The sequence below is a fragment of the Aedes aegypti genome, chromosome 1 (genome assembly GCF_002204515.2).
Source record: "Aedes aegypti strain LVP_AGWG chromosome 1, AaegL5.0 Primary Assembly, whole genome shotgun sequence".
NCBI lineage: Eukaryota > Metazoa > Arthropoda > Insecta > Diptera > Culicidae > Aedes > Aedes aegypti.
Genome location: NC_035107.1, coordinates 20,958,521 through 20,979,882, shown reverse-complemented (window position 1 = coordinate 20,979,882; position 21,362 = coordinate 20,958,521). Strand labels below are relative to the sequence as shown.

The 21,362-nt window shown below is 36.6% G+C and overlaps 1 protein-coding gene across 15 annotated transcripts in view; it reads left to right on the top strand.

Moving 5' to 3' along the window:
- The window catches only part of LOC5576540, a 65,037-nt gene extending 44,072 nt beyond the window's left edge, over positions 1-20,965 (top strand). Inside the window, exons 2-8 of one of the 15 annotated variants that reach the window (XM_021839103.1) lie at positions 18,498-18,548; positions 18,649-19,298; positions 19,371-19,495; positions 19,554-19,695; positions 20,044-20,147; positions 20,217-20,609; positions 20,768-20,965. In XM_021839103.1, coding sequence (XP_021694795.1) covers positions 18,674-19,298; positions 19,371-19,495; positions 19,554-19,637 — 834 coding nt within the window. In that variant the 5' untranslated portion in view covers positions 18,498-18,548; positions 18,649-18,673 and the 3' untranslated portion in view covers positions 19,638-19,695; positions 20,044-20,147; positions 20,217-20,609; positions 20,768-20,965. Of the gene's footprint in view, positions 1-18,497; positions 19,299-19,370; positions 20,148-20,216 lie in introns of those variants that run through there. The other 14 variants (XM_021839099.1, XM_021839104.1, XM_021839102.1 and 11 more) reach the window with 14 other exon arrangements.
- The last annotated feature ends 397 nt before the right edge of the window (positions 20,966-21,362 follow it).

The following is a 21,362-nucleotide window of genomic DNA, read 5'->3' as shown; positions in this document are numbered from 1 at the left end:
ATGCAATAAATACAAAGATATCATATAACAAATCAAGCTGTCCGAAACTGAGGGACAGGAGGTGCTTAACCAAAATTGTAATTTGTCCATATTTAGTTCAATTATGGTACAAAATACATTCATAGGGGAAGGGGTGGTAAAATGAACACCTTAAGGATATCATCTCGTTTCTGATAGAAAAACGAGGAATATGTATAGTTTTATCGTACACGATCAAAAACAGGGATGTTAGCTAAAGCAGCAACACGAATTCAGACCAAAATAGCTAAATTTTCACATATTTTTATCGCTAGCAAAAACCAATTCAAATGTTCATTTTACCTGCACATGTGGGTAAACAGCTGTTGGTGGTAAAATGAACATCATGCAAAAAACGTGAGCAAAACTAATATTTTTAACAATTTTCGCTGCATTCCCGAAAATATATCTATAAATGATTGTAAGTTACAATTTGTAACCCATTCAAAAAGAAATGTTAAAGTTTCAGATTTGACATCACATCACAACGATATTTCTCATCACTGAAAAACTCCAAAATTTTCAAACGTGGTTTTCTAAAATCTTTGTTTTTTGTTGATATTTTCACTTCAATTGACCTCCGTATCAATCCGAACACTCGGATTTATGCTCTAAATCGTCCGTGCGTGATAAAAATTCATTGAAATTTGTTTTTTCTCGGTAAAAGGCACGGTGTTCATTTTACCACCCCTGTTCAAATTACCACCACTTCCCGTACTATCAAATTAAGATTATGTTCGATCATGCTTGCGGGATCCAAAGTATTTTTTCATATTCAAAATATTTACTAAATAGGCTCAAAATTATTTTTTTAAAGATTTTCAAACTTTTCTACTTTTTTAAAAATGCATGCATATTTCAAGGAGGGTTTTGTTCTTCTTCGTCGTAAGCGCTACTATTCGTCGTATCAAACTTTAAATGTTCCACTACGGCGGATATTCAAACTTACCTGCAACACAAATTCGTTATCCAAGTGTAATTTTGTGAAAGCTGTTATGGTTTGTACACTTGTACACCAAAAATGCAATAAAACTACTGTATTTCGGTAAATAACTTCAGTTCAATTATCCACTTTGCACTTTTTCACCGAAATCGCATGGACGAACACGATTTGAGAGAAATGCTTAGCGATCGACTGAGCTACACCACTTTCCAGCACAAGTTTCTTCCCGCCCCGTGGGTGACTTACTTCGCCGGGCACTTATTTTCACTATGGAAAACCTTCGTACTTCTTCACTGAAGGATTTCATTCCAATCACACGCCGTAAAACTTCAATAAATCACTAAGTTTTACGAAATTTCCTCAACCGCCGCGTATAATTAAGAATGTAAACAAAGTTTAATCCGTCGTACTGAGAAAAAAAAGCTTGTGCGCATCAATGTGTGCGCGACTCTCGATGTAAAAATACGGTTTCTTTGATTGTGTTGTTTTCGCTGTACTGTGAGCAAATGCCATAATTGTACGGTCAAAAGGAATTGTGTTCATATGTTTGGGCTGAATTTTGATAACGAACAATTAATTTTAAAGGTAATTAGTATATTCCATCATGCTGAAGGAATGGAGGGAGATGCCAGTAGATGTATATATTCTAGTAAAACATTTTATTATAGCGTTGATATGTTGTATTTTAACCATTCAATACACATAGTGAGCCGTAAGCTGTGAGACGAATCTGGAAACTGATTGCGACGGAGTTGAAAACGATACGACGTACTAAGAATACAGTAAGATGCATTTTCGTTGCATTATTTCCAAAAAGAGATCAAGATTTATCAAAATGTTATTGTACAATGCTAAAGCCGTTTTAAGAAAGAATTGTTTGGCATCGGTTTGTGTCAGCATCATTCACTGCAATCCTGCGAAAATTGCAGTTCTCACTGATCAATGCTTAATACGATGGATACTAGCACATCACCCGATGTGTTATTGTACGCAAACATTAGTCTACATAATAGCTTTTTTTTTCTACTAATACACCATCTTGATTGGACCATGATTTCTCAATGTTTTGACTTTGTCTGGTATTGGGTGCTGTCCGGCACTGGGGGATCTCCCTCTATGCTTTAATGGGCAGTTAAGTTTAATATTCTCATATTTCCCATGTGTATTCATAAATTGTTCAGAAAAAATTTCCTATTTGACAAAAATATTGTCCAATAAATATTTTTATTCTCAAATTCCAACGAACACCATTCGTCATAAAAAGGCTCTAATAGCTTCTGAATACTCAGATCCGAAACAACTATTCTCCAGTTTCAGATTATTCGGAATCTTCAAAAATTTCCATTTGACATAAATATTCTCTCGTAATCTTTGTGTATTTACAGATTATTCAGAAAAAATCTCACGATTTTCAGTAATAATCATACATTTCAATTCGAGGCGAATATTCTCCAACAACTACTTTGTCTTCACAAACAATTCAAAGATAATCTCAGGTTTTTCGGTATTTTCAAACATTTAGATTCGACATTAATATTTTCCCATAGCCTCTATGTATTCACAAATTATTCTCAGAATTTTCCGTAATTTTAAACAATCCCATATGATATAAATATTCCCCAATAAATCTCAAGCAATCCATATTATCTGTTTATTAACAAATTATTCAGAACTAATCTCACTATTTTATATAATCTTCAAATATTTCATTTCGACACGAACAACTCCTCTGTCTTCACAAATAATTCAAAAATAATCTCTGATTTTTCGGAGTCTTCAAACATTTTGATTTGACATAATTTTCCCATCAAATTTGTGTATTAAGGTACCCCGGGCAAGTGGAACCTAAAAACGATAGTTCAAACAAATGGTTTAATATAATGTTCAAATGTCAATATTTTTCAAATTGAATAGCACGGTTACATTTTGGCAACATATTTGCAGGCGTGTGCCTGAATTTGAAATAAATCATTAGGCGCACTTACCTCGTTAAACGGGGCAAGTGGAACCCATCCAGTTACATGCGTTGAGGCTCAAGAGTCCATCATTTCAATCTATCATCGCAATCCAAATAGCGCAATCCAAAAATCCAAAAGAAAAAATTAACCTGGATTTCTCAGAGGAACCTTAGGTGGAATTTCAACAGGACGATCAGAAGATTAATGTATCGCAAAATGCATGCAAGATTTTTAAAACTGAGTTTTTTTTTAGAATTTCTAAAATTTCAAGCGAACTTCCAAATTTTCAGAAGGATTTACTAAATTGGGTTCGTTAAAATCTTTGCAACTCCAAGTTGATCAAAAATAAAGAAAATAATTTAGGACTTTGAGAGCAGATGTTCCTATAAACAATTTGAAAAAAAAAAAACTCTATTTAACATAGATGTGTATTGTCATTGAATAATATTTCCTTGTTTTCACTTTTTATTTTTAGATCGGTACGGAACCAGCTCTGCGATTCATCCCATTGATTGCTAAGAACATTTGAACACTACCAGTCTACCTGAAACGGTCAACTACAGTTCCTCGGGCTTATCACCTACGTTAGACGTCCCAGCCATTATGCTTCATCATTTATAAAATTGTGTAAGACAATAAAAATGTGATATTTTAAACGTAATATTTTTATTTTTTGTCAGAATTATGTTTAATCTTGTTACCATCAAATTCTCTTCAATGGTTGATTAAATTGCTTTTATTTATTTCAACATTATAAAATTCAATAATTTTCACCTGTGGCTAAAACCTGATGTTACATATGTAGGATTTAAGAGCGTAAACGGAAAAAAGCAATTTAATCCACCATTGAGCAGAATTTTCGATCGGTTTTTCTCTCTCAAATCGCTTAGATTACTTTGTTTTCATACTACATCACAGCGATTACATCATTGAATTTATTACATCGAAAAACTTACATCGGTCGCATTTATTACACCAATAGCCCACCCACGAGTACGTCGGGCTGTGTAATATTACACAACCGAGGGAATGACTTGGTTGCAGCGGTTTCGATGTAATATTCAACAACTTTTTTGCAGTGTTCTTGTAGAAACTTCTCTGGAATTTTTCCAGCGATTCCTCTGGATTTCATTCGGTAATACCTGGAAAGTTCCTCTGGAGCTCCACCGGGAATTCCTTCGTTTTTTTGTATTTAGTTTCTGAAGAAATTTCTTCGGTGTTCCTCTAGAAACGCCTCTGGAGTTCCTACAGAAACGCACCCGGAGTTTCTTCAGGAAAGCATCCGAAGTTCCTCTAGGAATAGCTTTAGAGTTTCTATAAGATTTTGTCCAGAATTCCTCCAGGAATCCCTCCGGAAATTTCTTCAGAGTTCCTTCAATTCCTCTGGAGCTACACCGGGAATTTCCTAGCAGTTCTTCTGAAGAAGTCTCCGGAGCCCCATCTAGAGTTCCTTCGGAGTTCTGCCGCGAAATCCTTCGAAATTCCCCCAGGAATTTTTTTGGGGTTCATTCGGGTAGGCCTTCGGAGGGTTTTTTCCATGAAGTTTTCCGGGATTTTCCAACAAGAGCTCCTCCGGGGATGTCTCCTATAAATTTCCCTAAGGATTCCCCCGATGATTTTTCCCAAGAATTCCTCCAGGGATTTTCCCCCAAAAAACATTTAAGGATTCTCTCCAAGAATTTCTCTGGGGATCTCGTCCAGAAAATCTTTCGGGGATTTCCTAAGAGGATTTTCGCTTGACATTCCTTCGGGATGTTTTCAGAGAATGCATACTGAGTTTTCCTTTAAGAATTTCGCTGGGGATATACGCTAGGAATTTCTCCGGAGATTTCAATAATTCCTCAGGGGAATTCCAATAGCAATTCCTCCGAAAATTTTCGCCAGGAATTCCTCAGTACCAACAGCTATTCTTTCGAGCATTTCTTTTAGGAATTCCTCGGGAAATTTCGTTAAGAAATTCCTTCGGTATTTCCTCTTCTCCAGCATTTCCTACAATTGCAAGGATTCCTCCGAAGATATCCCTCAAGAACTCCTTCGGACATTTTCTCCAGGAACGCCTCAGAGGAATTGCAGTAGAAATACCTCCTGGTATTTCGTTCAGAGCTCCGCCGTGAATGCCTCGAATTTCTTCCGGGAATTTTTTTGTAGTTTATCCAGGCAGTCCTTCGAAACTCCTTTGGGAATTCCTTAGGAGCTTCACCGGAAATTTCTCAGAATTTACTTCCAAAACTCATCCGGAGTTTTTCTTGGATTCCTCCGGGGATTCCTCCAGGGATTCCACCGTACTACCTTCAGAAATATCCCCGTGAGTTGTTCCAAGAATCCCGCTGGCAGTTCTACAAGGAATTTTATCGGAGTTCTCCAAGGAATCCCGCCAGGCGTTTCTCCAGGAATGCTCTTAGGAGTTTTGCACGATCCCCCCGGGAGTTATCCAGGAATTCCCCCTCCATTAATTCCTCTAGGAGATCCTCCAAGAATTTCTGAGAATTCCGTTCCCAGGAGGGAATTCCATCAAGTATTCCTAAGTGCATCGTGATTCCTCCGGAAATTATTCGACAAGGTCCACCACTTCGCAGGGATAACTACGCAAAACGCCAAGAAATTCCAAAATAATGAACTCTGCCTGGAACTGCATTCCTCCGGGGGTTTTTACGTGAATTTCTACAATTTTGTTTTGTTCTTTTTTTTTTCATCACGTTCGAAATGGATCGGGAAAATAAAACAACCGGTGCATGCGCGTGCAGTTTGGTCTATTTTTACTGGTCTAATAAATTTTGACAGGTCCATTTTTGAAATAAATTTGGACCAAAAAATGGACCACCGGTGAAGTTGCCCTAAGTGTTCCCTTAATTGTGGGTGTTCCTATAGTTGCAGTTGTGCCGGTTTCTCTGATTTTAATACATAAGCCACAGAATCGACACTGCCAATCGACGTTTTGGCTTGTTGATACACGGAATAGTTGATAAGAGCGTTCAAATTGCTTCAAAACTGATGAAATATTATTAAAATTGCTAAAACTTTTCTTGCTTGAACCAATAGTTGTGGTAAAGTGTTCCTATAGTGGAGGATCCCATAAGAAAACAACGGATACCGCAACTATAGGAACACAAATTAAAAATATACCTCAACTAAAGGATCCGTGTACCAATAGTGGAGGTATTATTTTTCACTGACATGTCGTGGATTACTGCGATGAAATAATTTTTCTCATTAAGTCAAAGGTCGTTACTTCCCGTTTCAACATTTACATGTACATTAATTGCGCTTCTTGATTTTAGGCGGTTAAACGAAATTGAATCGTGCTTAGTACCTCCACTATTGGTACATCTACCCTACTTAGCTTTAGAAATAAAAATCGATATTGTCGCGCGCCCACCAAATCGGAACGCGCGTGTGACTCATTCACGACATAACTGTCATAATGACATGTGTGACGCTGCATTTTTACGATGTTTATGAACATAGCGCAATATTCAAATATTAGTCGCGACGCTTGGAGATTGAGAAAAAATACATTTAAAACAAAATGTTTGTCCTTATTTCTGTCGGATCCATAATACAGAGCTAGAATTTTGGCGAATGTGACAACCAATATATTTTCAGTAAAATAGGATTGAAATTCAGCGGATATAATTCCAATTCTATATTATTTGTGTTTCTGATCAATTTAATCGCATGATGTATTTTTGTAGGATCCATTACAATATTACTTTTGTAGTAAAGCATTTCATTTATTTTCATGTTATGAACAACATGTTAAAATAAACCAAAATTCATCATGCGCCATTCATCAAAATTCAAAACTGTTGCGCCTCTCGATTTTTCGTTTCTGGTTTCACTATCATCAGCTTCGCCGTTTTGCTATGCTCTTTCTCACAAACCTTTATCACTATCACCCTTCTGCCACACTCAGTTTCAAATGCGACCGGTTACCGTAAGTGGGAAAATGAGCGAAATTGACATCAGAGTTCGTATCGAAAGTGAATGTCAAATGCGCCTTAATGTTTTTCTCACTTATTTCGTGAAAAATGTTATTTCTAAGGAACAGGTATGCATTATATGATTGCAACATATCAAATAAACTGTTAGAGCATCTTTAACGGGAGCGACTATTTGGGTGATTAAAATGATCACCCCCAGAGTTGTCATTTTAGTTTAGTCACTCATTCTCACACCGGTGGCTACCATATTTAATAACTCGTTTCCGTACCGGTCGTTGCTTTTTGGGATAACATATGAGTTGTGAAAATAATGGTGATCAATTCAGGTTGGGAATTTTTGTAACTCTGCTGGAATATCTATTATATTCTGGTGCGGAATTTTTAGAATGCCATCGGAATCCTTGGGATTCCGACTGGAATCCTTGGGATTCCGACTGGAATCCTTGGGATTCCGACTGGAATCCTTGGGATTCCGACTGGAATCCTTGGGATTCCGACTGGAATCCTTGGGATTCCGACTGGAATCCTTGGGATTCCGACTGGACTCTAGTCTGAATCCCGAGGACTCTAGTCTGAATCCCGAGGATTCCAGTCGGACTTCCAAGGATTCCAGTCGGACTTCCAAGGATTCCAGTCGGACTTCCAAGGATTCCAGTCGGACTTCCAAGGATTCCAGTCGGACTTCCAAGGATTCCAGTCGGACTTCCAAGGATTCCAGTCGGACTTCAAGGATTCCAGTCGGACTTCCAAGGATTCCAGTTGGACTTCCAAGGATTCCAGTCGGACTTCCAAGGATTCCAGTCGGACTTCCAAGGATTCCAGTCGGACTTCCAAGGATTCCAGTCGGAATCCCAAGGATTCCAGTCGGAATCCCAAGGATTCCAGTCGGAATCCCAAGGATTCCAGTCGGAATCCCAAGGATTCCAGTCGGAATCCCAAGGATTCCAGTCGGAATCCCAAGGATTCCAGTCGGAATCCCAAGGATTCCAGTCGGAATCCCAAGGATTCCAGTCGGAATCTCAAAATCCCATAATTCTCCGAAATCGAGGATTTTCGAGTATTTCATAAACTTCTATCGGATTTCCAATAATTGCATCAGATTCCTAGTATTCTTATCAAAATCTTGAAGGTTTACCCGAATTCTCAAAATTATGAAATTTCTACTTCATGCGCATCAGATTACTAAAACTCCAACCAGAATTTCATATCCCACACCGCATATGCTTGAATTCAAATCGAATAGCAGCGCAACTATCGCGCTGCTAAATTTGCTCACCCGATGCTTTCCGAAAGCAGCGCTGTCATTTTGCTACCCCGGTTAGCAGCGCCCGGTACGGATCAGCGTAATGATACTGCGCTATGTAATTTAGTTTAGTCGCGCACCGTTACGACTGCTCTTAGGTGAATAAAACTAAGTTTATTTACATTTGTCAGTTAGGCCGTTATTCTGGTACTGTATTGAAATAGTCACCGAATTTATGCATTGGGCTTATTCATTTATTTCATAACGCTGAATTTTTCTATTATGAACACCCACCCACCCCCTTGTAACGATTTTTGTATGAATATCATTCAATTTTTGTATGGGCCGTAACATCGTTAGGGCACCCACCCACTCCCTCTTGCGTAATGACATTTGTGGATAGGCCCATTCTTTGAATGATTGTTCTCCTGCGTCTTCGAAAATAGCCCAACTAACAATTTTAGCGCTATAAGCCAAGAGTATTTGCTTTGTGCTGTATAACAGTTGAATTGAAGCAGCGAACGCAGCAAAAAATGAAAGCTGTCAAAAATAGAACGATTAGCGTTAATACAGCTGTAACGCAAACGTTTTGCAGCTACAAATCTTAGCTGAATAAATTTCATCAGTTATCGCTTTTGCAGCTTTCACTAAGCTGTAACTCAATACCTTAAAGGATAGCAACCTAATGATATGGAATAAAACTCGCCATCATCAATCCGGCTGCTTCTATACAATATGATTTGTTATGCTGCTCAATATATATTTAAGAAGCGCTTTGTCGTTAGTTACACAACAAGCATACAGCAGTATGCTGTAAAACAACAACTTGTGGCGCATCTACTCAGCTTGTTGGATGTAAATATTGCGTTTGACGTTTCGCACCCTTTTACAGCCTGATGAAGTGGTGTAAGCGTGGCTATGGCATCTTTTACGATCATTATAAAATATTGTGTGAACCAATTTCGATGTAGAACAAAACTGTGTGTTTTCTTTGCCTTTCGATATAGACTGTGGTGGCAACGAGGACAGCGTCGAGACTTGTGGATGCAGAGATCGTGAGTTCGATTCCAAGCGATGGCAGGTAACGTTGGGAACATTAAATTCAGATACTAATGATATGAATTCCGGAAGCTGTGAAACAGCTTGAAAATGATATTTAATCGATAATACAGCGAAGCTGTATAATAATTATTCAACAGTTGCAAAATGGTTGAGAAAGTGCCTTCCGAAGATGTTACACAGCTACTTGTCGTGTAACTGTCGAGATAGAGCAATGATCGATATGAATAAGAGCTGCCAACAAACAGCTTAAAAGTAGCTGAGTAGATTCGCCAGATTTGTTGGTAAAAGGATCGCATAGAAGCTTTCGTTCGTATGTACAGCGCCTTTACTCAGCATAAAGCCGTATAAAGAAGGCCTAGAGAATGTTTGCATTTGCACTAAATGTTAGTTGGGAGGGCCCATTCACAAATTTCATACGCTAGAGAGGGTGGATGAGTGTCCTGACGATGTTACGGTCCATACAGAAAATAAATAATATTCATACATAAAGCGTTACAAGGGGTAGGGGTTCATTCACAAATTTCATAAAGCCAAAAATGTGCTTTATGGGCCACCCAACCTCGCGTAACGCTTTTTGAATGAATGTTTTACAATTTTTGTATGAGCTGTAACATTTGGAGGATACCCACCCACCCCCTCTAGCGTTATGAAATTTGTGACCTACACACTCAATCTCAGTTTATCTGTTCGGTAATATTTTTTACGGTGTTCGAACCGTAAATTACAAAAAAAATACCGAATTTTCCGCTTTTTCATTCGAACTTTCTGATGTTCAGCAAAAAATTTATCACTTTACTGAATTCGGTAACTATTTTAGCTGATCGTTCAGTGATATTCTAAAAATGCCGTACGAAGTCAGTAAGTTTAAAAAGTCAGTAAAATCAAAGTACCGACTTTCAGTGATAATTATTTTTTACCGAAGTTTTCGTTAAAATGCGAAGAAAACAAAAAAGCGCATGGGAGAATTTTACACAAAAACAATTACAGATATAGATTCTGCATCAGAAGTTGGTATGTGCGAAGCTGATGAGCTGCTTCCAAACGAAACACAGTTTTACCGTTTTACTTTTTGAATGCTGATTCCTGTGGGCTCGGTGCAAGGTAAGGAATTGATTATCGGCAGTATATTGTTTTATATCAAGATAATAGACATCGAGTGTATTCAAAAAGTCGTGAACTACGGAATCGAATCACAGCACCAATTTGTTGAGGTTAGGTAAGAAGCCGGAACTATGCACAACCAAAGACAAACAATTTGTTGCCGATTTTCAATTCCTTTCAGAAGTAACGAGCTTCTCCATATAAAATCATAATGTAAATGGTTTGGATGTTCAGGGTGATGAATTGGGATTTGACCAACAAAAATATGGACTGGAAAGGGCACTCTCATTCAAAGCTGAAAAAATCAGTAAATTAAAGTAAATGTCGGATTTTTTATGATAATTCTGGAAGTTTAAATACCATTCTAGGAATATTGCGGAAATATTAGGAAACTGGTAAAAACTCTAGAATTGGGGTGGGAATGGGATTCCGAATATTAATCTCTCGGAATTCTGTGGGTATCTTTGGGACGGTATTTCTGTAAGAATCTATGAGATTGCGGTGGGATTCCTGCGAATTATTGTGTGAATATTTGTAATTCTGAAAATCAATCTTCGTAATTATTGTAAAAACCTTTAAGATTCCGTTGATCTCCAGTTCCATCAATCACTGGCGTTGGCGAAGGCCGAAAACCACCCAGAAAATTCTTTGATGTACCATCATCATAAAATCATAGACATAAAGAGAATACCAGACTAATCGCAAAATTACACTACAAATTTTGTCAAATAACAGCACCTTCATGATTTGTGCAAATTGTCGCGTAATCGATTAGATTCTATGCATTTTCTTGATATGCATGATTGTATTAATTTTAGGCGTCACTCTGAATAGATTGTTCTTTACGTGCAGAATCACTCTGCACTCTGAATGGAAATTTCTTAACGTGCAGCTTCAGTCACTGCTCATGTTCGAAAGTACACGCTAAGAAAAGTCTACCCAAATATGGGTAAAGTTTACCCATAATCGCCAAAAAGTGCACACTCATTTTATGGGTAAAGTATGTTAACCCATAAATAGGTAAACTGCCAATACCCATATATGGGTATATCAGCACGGAAGCAATTATTTGAAAAATACGCAAAAATGAGTAGTTTAGTAGACTTTTTCACTCGCCTAATTGATTTTCATAATAATTTTAAAAATAATTCATTTTTTTATTAACATACAAATCCAAACTTTATTCAGAAACAAAGCTAATAAGATGGACTAATATCACTGTCATCCAAAATTTATAAAGTGTATCGTGACACATCGCATTTTAAATAAACGAAATCTGCCACCACCAAACGATTTTATACAGAAATGCCATTCTATGGAGTTGCTGTCTCCCAGTTTTGAAATTACATCTAGCCATTTAGCAGGCCCGACATTTCCAGTTGTTTTGGCGCCGTGACGAAAAATATTGACAGCATATTTATATAAGTTACAAAACTGGAATTAAAAAATACATCGTTATAATTTCGGTTCCTGGGAAGGCTCTGTATATGACTGCATAAAACCTACTCACCTCCGACAGAAATCAATATTTTTCTTCAGGGTTTCAAATCAATTTATCTAAACTGCTTAAAAATAGAAATTCTATTTTGTTTGTCGCACTATCTATGACTGTTCACAATTCAATTTTTCATCCAAATATGGGTAATCTCAATTACCCATATTTAGGTAAACCAACTTAACCAATAATATGGGTGAAATTTACCAATTTTTTTTTGGTATATTTTACTCATATTATACGTTTTATAACTAAAACTCATAAATGGGTAAATCAACTACCTATTAATGGGTAATCTGATCTTAGCGTGTAGTAAGTACTACATGTTCGAAAAGTTTTTTGTTCATACCAAAAGTGTACACTGAGAAAAATCTACACGCCAAGGTCGTGTGTTTTACTTATAGATTTGCGCAATGAGGAAAACCACATGACTTGAGTGTGGTAGCCATATGGATTTCGTCATTGACTTCACGGTATAATAACATGTGTATCAACATTAGGTTGTCATGAGAAACAAACATGAATGTCTAAATATTAAATCATGAGAACCAACTGATTTGCTTATTGAATTCGAAATGTAGTGGCTTTAGATAGTCATGTGTGATAGAACATGAATGTCATGAGACTGAAAGAAGAAATTTGATAGAAGAAATCTTGCTCCCCAAAATATGGATTCGAGGCTCCTCTGCTTGTCGCAAGCTCACTTGAATGTTTTTTTTTTTTTTCAAACAAGTGACTCAGCAACAAGCGGGGCGCCGCAAATCCATAATTTGGGAAGCCCGGGATAAGCATATTTCATTTTATTTGAAGCTGAAAGCAAGGAAAATCTGTTAGTGGATTTTTCTCTAACACCATACATTATATCCAACGCTGGAAGTAATGCATTTTATTTATTGAATTAGAATGAACTCTTCACATTCACTCGGAAATCTTCACAAATAGAAAGAAAAACGAATCCGCAAATTTTCCTCTAATACTTTCAGCTTCAGAATTTGCTTCTTCTCTTTGGAACATGATGATGACTATCGTTCGACATGAGGTCCGATCGCAATTTCGCTATGGGTTGATCACAAATAATTTAGAAATTTGGAACACGGAAATCGACAGCAAGCTCATCGATTTCAAATCGAACAACTTGAACATGATGATCATGACACAAGATAACCATAAGTTAAACACACTGAATCCGTGTTGGGTGATGATCTATGCGCCCATAGGTTGACGCATACGAATTTGAAATGGAAAGCTTCAGGAACTTATGTGGAAAACTATGGAATTCATGTTGTCGGTTGATGAATCAGTTCATGAAGCAAAACTAAAGAATTGAATGTGTAATACACACGAAGTTTGTAAGAAAATCACAACAAATCGACATAGACATAATTTTGAGATTCCCGTAAGATTACCAAGCATATAAATTGGTAATATCCGTCAGAATTCTGGCATGTATGAATAAAATGTAGTAAAGTTGAGTTTACTACAATCTCGGTAGTAGACGCTATATGTGGAACACGTATGGAACATATTTGTGTCATTTTCCTTTCTACACCTTTCGAACATACTACAAACAACGCATTGCTATGAATAAAGGTAGCATCACAGACAAACAGACGTAACACTTAGAACAAATCTCGATCAAAACCATAGTCACGAGGACATGTACGCCCAATGCTAAAATCGGTGTGTTTGGCCGACGAACCAACAGTTGGCGGTAGTGTGTAAACGTCAAACACGAACGAAAACGATGCGAGCGCTGCGGGTGGCGAATAGGGTAACGACTGTTTATTTCGTTCTTAATCGCTAACAGTTGGCGCCAGCGGCAAAAAGTACAGGCAACAACCTTTCGAACATTCAGTTTCTTTCACCGGCCGCCGAGCGACGACACTGTTGTTTGTATTCCTCCCACTGATCACGCTATCTAGCTATTGGCTATCTCACAGTATTTTTCAATATTTTTTTGAAACAAAAGAACATTGCTTTAGAAGCATTTATTTCATTTTGGAAAGTTTCACCATATCTGCCATATTGAACTTACTATTAAAAAAAATACGCCATTTTTGAAAATTACGCCTTCTGGAGTTTTGCTCAATTGATTCTACATATTATTGGCTATCTCACAGTATTTTTCAATATTTTTTTGAAACAAAAGAACATTGCTTTAGAAGCATTTATTTGATTTTGGAAAGTTTCACCATATCTGCCATATTGAACTTACTATTAAAAAAAATACGCCATTTTTGAAAATTACGCCTTCTGGAGTTTTGCTCAATTGATTCTACATATTATTGGCTATCTCACAGTATTTTTCAATATTTTTTTGAAACAAAAGAACATTGCTTTAGAAGCATTTATTTGATTTTGGAAAGTTTCACCATATCTGCCATATTGAACTTACTATTAAAAAAAATACGCCATTTTTGAAAATTACGCCTTCTGGAGTTTTGCTCAATTGATTCTACATATTATTGGCTATCTCACAGTATTTTTCATTATTTTTTTGAAACAAAAGAACATTGCTTTAGAAGCATTTATTTGATTTTGGAAAGTTTACTATTAAAAAAATACGCCATTTTTGAAAATTACGCCTTCTGGAGTTTTGCTCAATTGATTGTACATATTGTTGGCTATCTCACAGTATTTTTCAATATTTTTTTGAAACAAAAGAACATTGCTTTAGAAGCACTTATTTGATTTTGGAAAGTTTCACCATATCTGCAATATGAAACTTACTATTAAAAAAATGCGCCATTTTTGAAAATTACGCCTTCTGGAGTTTTGCTCAATTGATTCTACATATTATTGGCTATCTCACAGTATTTTTCAATATTTTTTTGAAACAAAAGAACATTGCTTTAGAAGCACTTATTTGATTTTGGAAAGTTTCACCATATCTGCAATATGAAACTTACTATTAAAAAAATACGCCATTTTTGAAAATTACGCCTTCTGGAGTTTTGCTCAATTGATTCTACATATTATTGGCTATCTCACAGTATTTTTCAATATTTTTTTGAAACAAAAGAACATTGCTTTAGAAGCATTTATTTGATTTTGGAAAGTTTCACCATATCTGCAATATGAAACTTACTATTAAAAAAATACGCCATTTTTGAAAATTACGCCTTCTGGAGTTTTGCGCAATTGATTCTACATATTATTGGCTATCTCACAGTATTTTTCAATATTTTTTTGAAACAAAAGAACATTGCTTTAGAAGCACTTATTTGATTTTGGAAAGTTTCACCATATCTGCCATATTGAACTTACTATTAAAAAAATACGCCATTTTTGAAAATTACGCCTTCTGGAGTTTTGCTCAATTGATTCTACATATTATTGGCTATCTCACAGTATTTTTCAATATTTTTTTGAAACAAAAGAACATTGCTTTAGAAGCACTTATTTGATTTTGGAAAGTTTCACCATATCTGCCATATTGAACTTACTATTAAAAAAATACGCCATTTTTGAAAATTACGCCTTCTGGAGTTTTGCTCAATTGATTCTACATATTATTGGCTATCTCACAGTATTTTTCAATATTTTTTTGAAACAAAAGAACATTGCTTTAGAAGCATTTATTTGATTTTGGAAAGTTTCACCATATCTGCAATATGAAACTTACTATTAAAAAAATACGCCATTTTTGAAAATTACGCCTTCTGGAGTTTTGCTCAATTGATTCTACATATTATTGGCTATCTCACAGTATTTTTCAATATTTTTTTGAAACAAAAGAACATTGCTTTAGAAGCACTTATTTGATTTTGGAAAGTTTCACCATATCTGCCATATTGAACTTACTATTAAAAAAATACGCCATTTTTGAAAATTACGCCTTCTGGAGTTTTGCTCAATTGATTCTACATATTATTGGCTATCTCACAGTATTTTTCAATATTTTTTTGAAACAAAAGAACATTGCTTTAGAAGCACTTATTTGATTTTGGAAAGTTTCACCATATCTGCCATATTGAACTTACTATTAAAAAAATACGCCATTTTTGAAAATTACGCCTTCTGGAGTTTTGCTCAATTGATTCTACATATTATTGGCTATCTCACAGTATTTTTCAATATTTTTTTGAAACAAAAGAACATTGCTTTAGAAGCACTTATTTGATTTTGGAAAGTTTCACCATATCTGCAATATGAAACTTACTATTAAAAAAATACGCCATTTTTGAAAATTACGCCTTCTGGAGTTTTGCTCAATTGATTCTACATATTATTGGCTATCTCACAGTATTTTTCAATATTTTTTTGAAACAAAAGAACATTGCTTTAGAAGCATTTATTTGATTTTGGAAAGTTTCACCATATCTGCAATATGAAACTTACTATTAAAAAAATACGCCATTTTTGAAAATTACGCCTTCTGGAGTTTTGCTCAATTGATTCTACATATTATTGGCTATCTCACAGTATTTTTCAATATTTTTTTGAAACAAAAGAACATTGCTTTAGAAGCACTTATTTGATTTTGGAAAGTTTCACCATATCTGCAATATGAAACTTACTATTAAAAAAATACGCCATTTTTGAAAATTACGCCTTCTGGAGTTTTGCTCAATTGATTCTACATATTATTGGCTATCTCACAGTATTTTTCAATATTTTTTTGAAGCAAAAGAACATTGCTTTAGAAGCATTTATTTGATTTTGGAAAGTTTCACCATATCTGCAATATGAAACTTACTATTAAAAAAAATACGCCATTTTTGAAAATTACGCCTTCTGGAGTTTTGCTCAATTGATTGTACATATTATTGGCTATCTCACAGTATTTTTCAATATTTTTTTGAAACAAAAGAACATTGCTTTAGAAGCACTTATTTGATTTTGGAAAGTTTCACCATATCTGCAATATGAAACTTACTATTAAAAAAATACGCCATTTTTGAAAATTACGCCTTCTGGAGTTTTGCTCAATTGATTCTACATATTATTGGCTATCTCACAGTATTTTTCAATATTTTTTTGAAACAAAAGAACATTGCTTTAGAAGCACTTATTTGATTTTGGAAAGTTTCACCATATCTGCCATATTGAACTTACTATTAAAAAAATACGCCATTTTTGAAAATTACGCCTTCTGGAGTTTTGCTCAATTGATTCTACATATTATTGGCTATCTCACAGTATTTTTCAATATTTTTTTGAAACAAAAGAACATTGCTTTAGAAGCACTTATTTGATTTTGGAAAGTTTCACCATATCTGCAATATGAAACTTACTATTAAAAAAATGCGCCATTTTTGAAAATTACGCCTTCTGGAGTTTTGCTCAATTGATTCTACATATTATTGGCTATCTCACAGTATTTTTCAATATTTTTTTGAAACAAAAGAACATTGCTTTAGAAGCACTTATTTGATTTTGGAAAGTTTCACCATATCTGCCATATTGAACTTACTATTAAAAAAAATACGCCATTTTTGAAAATTACGCCTTCTGGAGTTTTGCTCAATTGATTGTACATATTGTTCGCTATCTCACAGTATTTTTCAATATTTTTTTGAAACAAAAGAACATTGCTTTAGAAGCATTTATTTGATTTTGGAAAGTTTCACCATATCTGCAATATGAAACTTACTATTAAAAAAATACGCCATTTTTGAAAATTACGCCTTCTGGAGTTTTGCTCAATTGATTCTACATATTATTGGCTATCTCACAGTATTTTTCAATATTTTTTTGAAACAAAAGAACATTGCTTTAGAAGCATTTATTTGATTTTGGAAAGTTTCACCATATCTGCCATATTGAACTTACTATTAAAAAAAAATACGCCATTTTTGAAAATTACGCCATCTGGAGTTTTGCTCAATTGATTGTACATATTGTTGGCTATCTCACAGTATTTTTCATTATTTTTTTGAAACAAAAGAACATTGCTTTAGAAGCACTTATTTGATTTTGGAAAGTTTCACCATATCTGCCATATGAAACTTACTATTAAAAAATACGCCATTTTTGAAAATTACGCCTTCTGGAGTTTTGCTCAATTGATTCTATATATTATTGGCTATCTCACAGTATTTTTCAATATTTTTTTGAAACAAAAGAACATTGCTTTAGAAGCATTTATTTGATTTTGGAAAGTTTCACCATATCTGCAATATGAAACTTACTATTAAAAAAATACGCCATTTTTGAAAATTACTCCTTCTGCAGTTTTGCTCAATTGATTCTACATATTGTTGGCTATCTGATAGTATTTTTCAATATTTTTTTGAAACAAAAGAACATTGCTTTAGAAGCACTTATTTGATTTTGGAAAATTTCACCATATCTTCAATATGGTTTGTTGAACCGACTATGCAATTGGTTATGGTTTCGGACATCTAAGGCAATTGATTTTTCATATTACTAACATGTTTTTCTATTGATTAGTTTAATCTTAGGATCATTACTTTAAAGGTAGATATATTGTTCATTGCAATATTCTTAACTTGAGTGACTTGCTCGCGCATACGGTTTTGTGAAGCTAGGCACCAAAATCTGCAATGCGTGTGCAGTCGGAACACATCTGCGTCTGTGTTGATTCAAGTAAAAAAGAAAAAAATGCCTCGCTTTACAACGCCAGGCACCAAAATCGCTATGAAATATTTCATCTGAAATTTTGGTGCCTGACGTAGTATACATTATGACATGTAGGTGGCACTGTGATTGGTAAGTTGAAGCACAAAAATTTTTTTTGGTGCCTGGATTTTGGTGCCTAGCTTAACGCTAGTCAAAATCCGTGAACTTCCGTTCTGAAACTGGTGTTTTAGTGTTTCCGACAGTAAGTACCATCCAGTCGCCAGAAGATAACACCCTCAGAGCATAAATTGACACCATTTCCCGACTGCTTCTTTTGTGGTGATCCCATCGCTCGGTTGAAGTGAAAACGTTTGCAATCGTCGAAAAATGGCCTCATCGTTGAATCGAATTTTCACCAGAAAAATCAGCTCCGCCTCGTACGAAATGGACCAGGAGGACGATTTCTGCGGATTCAGTAGCGGAAGCGAAACGGAAACCATTTCCGAGCGGGACAGTGGCGAAGATGATGAGTCGTCGATTTCCGAGAGGAGGAACAAAAGAGGTGGCGTAGCACCAGGAAAGGCCAATGGGAAACTGGAGCGGAATCCAACCCGCCGACCGAATCCGAAGATTTCCAACCGGAATGCACTGTTGGCCCGGGAGAACCGTCGCCGCAAGAAGGAGCATGTGGAGAGCTTGGAGCGGGAATTGGAAGAGCTCAAGGATTGCAACGGGAAGATCCGGAAGGCGCTGAAGAAAAAGTCCAAGCTGGTGCAGGAATTGACCCGGGAGAGGAACTATCTGAAGAGCGTGATTGCGAATAGGACCGGGATAATGGCGGTGTTGAAATCGGTTCAGCGAGCGGGATTCCCGATGACATCTTCCGGATTGAGTTACGTGACGGAACCGATGGGGGGAAAGCCACAGAGAATCGGAAGTAGCAGCGATGAAGGGCTGGGATCTTCGCCACATTCGGCCCTGACGGACGAGGAGGACAAATTCAACCCACACGGTACGACTGTCCACCCGGAAGAGGATCCCTTTTTGTGCAGCTTTCTGATCGAGTCCGAATTTTCCCTCCCAGATCTAGGTTTGTCTGCGCTGTCCGGGCAGGAAGTGTCGTCCTTCGAGGAGGAGTTCAGCCGGCTCCCGGATGTGGACGAGTTGCTGTCGACGATGGCCGGAGGGGACCGATCCCGGGGAGAACAAGTAATTACCACAGAGCATAACTATTTCGAACACAGTAATCACAACTCGTTGGAATCAGGTTCTGCGTCAGGATCAGGAGTGTGCGTCCACATTGTTCCGGGAGGACGCGTCTCCGTGGAGTTTTGCGCTTCCTGTGCGCTAAGCTCCCAGCGGGCGTGGCTCGAGGAAGCCGAGGAACGATGAACAGGTTTAAGTAGAATGTCGGTATCACTATTATTATATTAGTAATTTAAGACACAATCTCTCACACAGTGTTGTAACATAAGGATGTGCTACTTAGGGGTCCGGGACAGGTCCGACCAGTTTCCATTCTTTCTTAAGTTTTGCTTCAGGCAAAAGATTCCATTGAATTCCTTACATCCATCTCCTACTGATTTGCATCTCAATAGAAACAAACGACCAGTCAGGGAATATATTTACCCATTAGAAAAGAGTCCAAACAAGTTGGAGTAATGACATATAGAATAAAAGCACAACACGACTACCCTTGCTCTCAAGTGAAACGGGAAAAATCACGTTACTAGTTAATGTATGTGTTGCAATTTCAGCTGGCGCGAAAATAATGACAGAGAAGCGCATCGCAGCGAAGAGAGGGAGCCAATGTTTGCATCAAACCAACGTTTCATCCGCTTTTGGCGCGCTTCTGGAAAAGGTGGGAGATAACTGCAACGCAAAAGGGAGCTGCCACCGCTATTTAATCCATTCTTAATCGCTCTTACAGCAGCCTGCAGCATTGATCTACGTGCATCAATCAACTCCTGGACCCTCACTTCAAGATCCTTTGTGTCTCTCCTCTGTTTGGTCCCCCTTAAAGAATGTATCGAACCAATTATCTTTCGTAGTCGCTGTCTTCCGACAACGAAAGGGTCGCAGCTCGACCGGACGGAGTGGTGAAATGAGAATGTCCCGAAAAAAAAAACGAACTGGAGGACAACTCATTCCACCCGGGGATCGTTCAGTTGAGTTACGGCTTGTCGCTCGTCCCCCTTTGAAACACGTTGCTCTCATGTCGTTTTCTCTGTGATTGAAACATGTTCTTTCAGACCGTTAAGTGCACGATGGCGACGCCTCTAGGGAAGCGATTTGACCTACGCAGCTGTGCCCTCACAATCCGGTAGGTATTCTATTGCCATTCACTCCAACTTGTCACTCGAATGTTGTTGAATTTCTGTTATATTAATGCGTTTGTATCCCTTCATGAAACAATATCACCAAAACACAACCGATTTGAATTGTACATGTACCTACCTACCTTAATCTCATCATCATTAGGGCGAGAGATAAAAACAAAGTCATAATGTTATGTTTCCTAAAATATGTTGTATATGAAGTAAGTAATCGCGGATAGAAGTGCGCCGTGCATTTTAGAGGTAAGATTTACAGCTAGGCGGTTAAGTGAAGGTAAATCTATTTAAATCACTTATTTAACCAGTAATAAAGAACTTAACATAAAGTACTATTTTAAACATATGTGACGCTTAGTTTTTCACTGAACTTATCATTTGTCAAATTTCAGTTATCCGAAATTCCGTATAGGGAAAGTGTACCAGTTATGGACATAGTGGTTCCCTATTTGGCCATATGCAAAATTCGGATAGCTTTCACATTTTCAATCTTTTTGAATGTTTTAACATCAAGATATATCCTATATCTTACTGCTAAAACACAGAAAAACTTTTCGAAATGTTGAGGCAGTCAAATTATCACGTATGGCGAAAGAGGGAACCACTATGGCCATAACTGGTACACCTACCCTAGTTTTATTTTTGAACGTGATACTAAATTCGAACATTAAGGGGACACGGGAGACCGTGTTATTTTCTCTATCTTTCGTCTCACTCTAACAATAATCATCAAAACTTTGTGG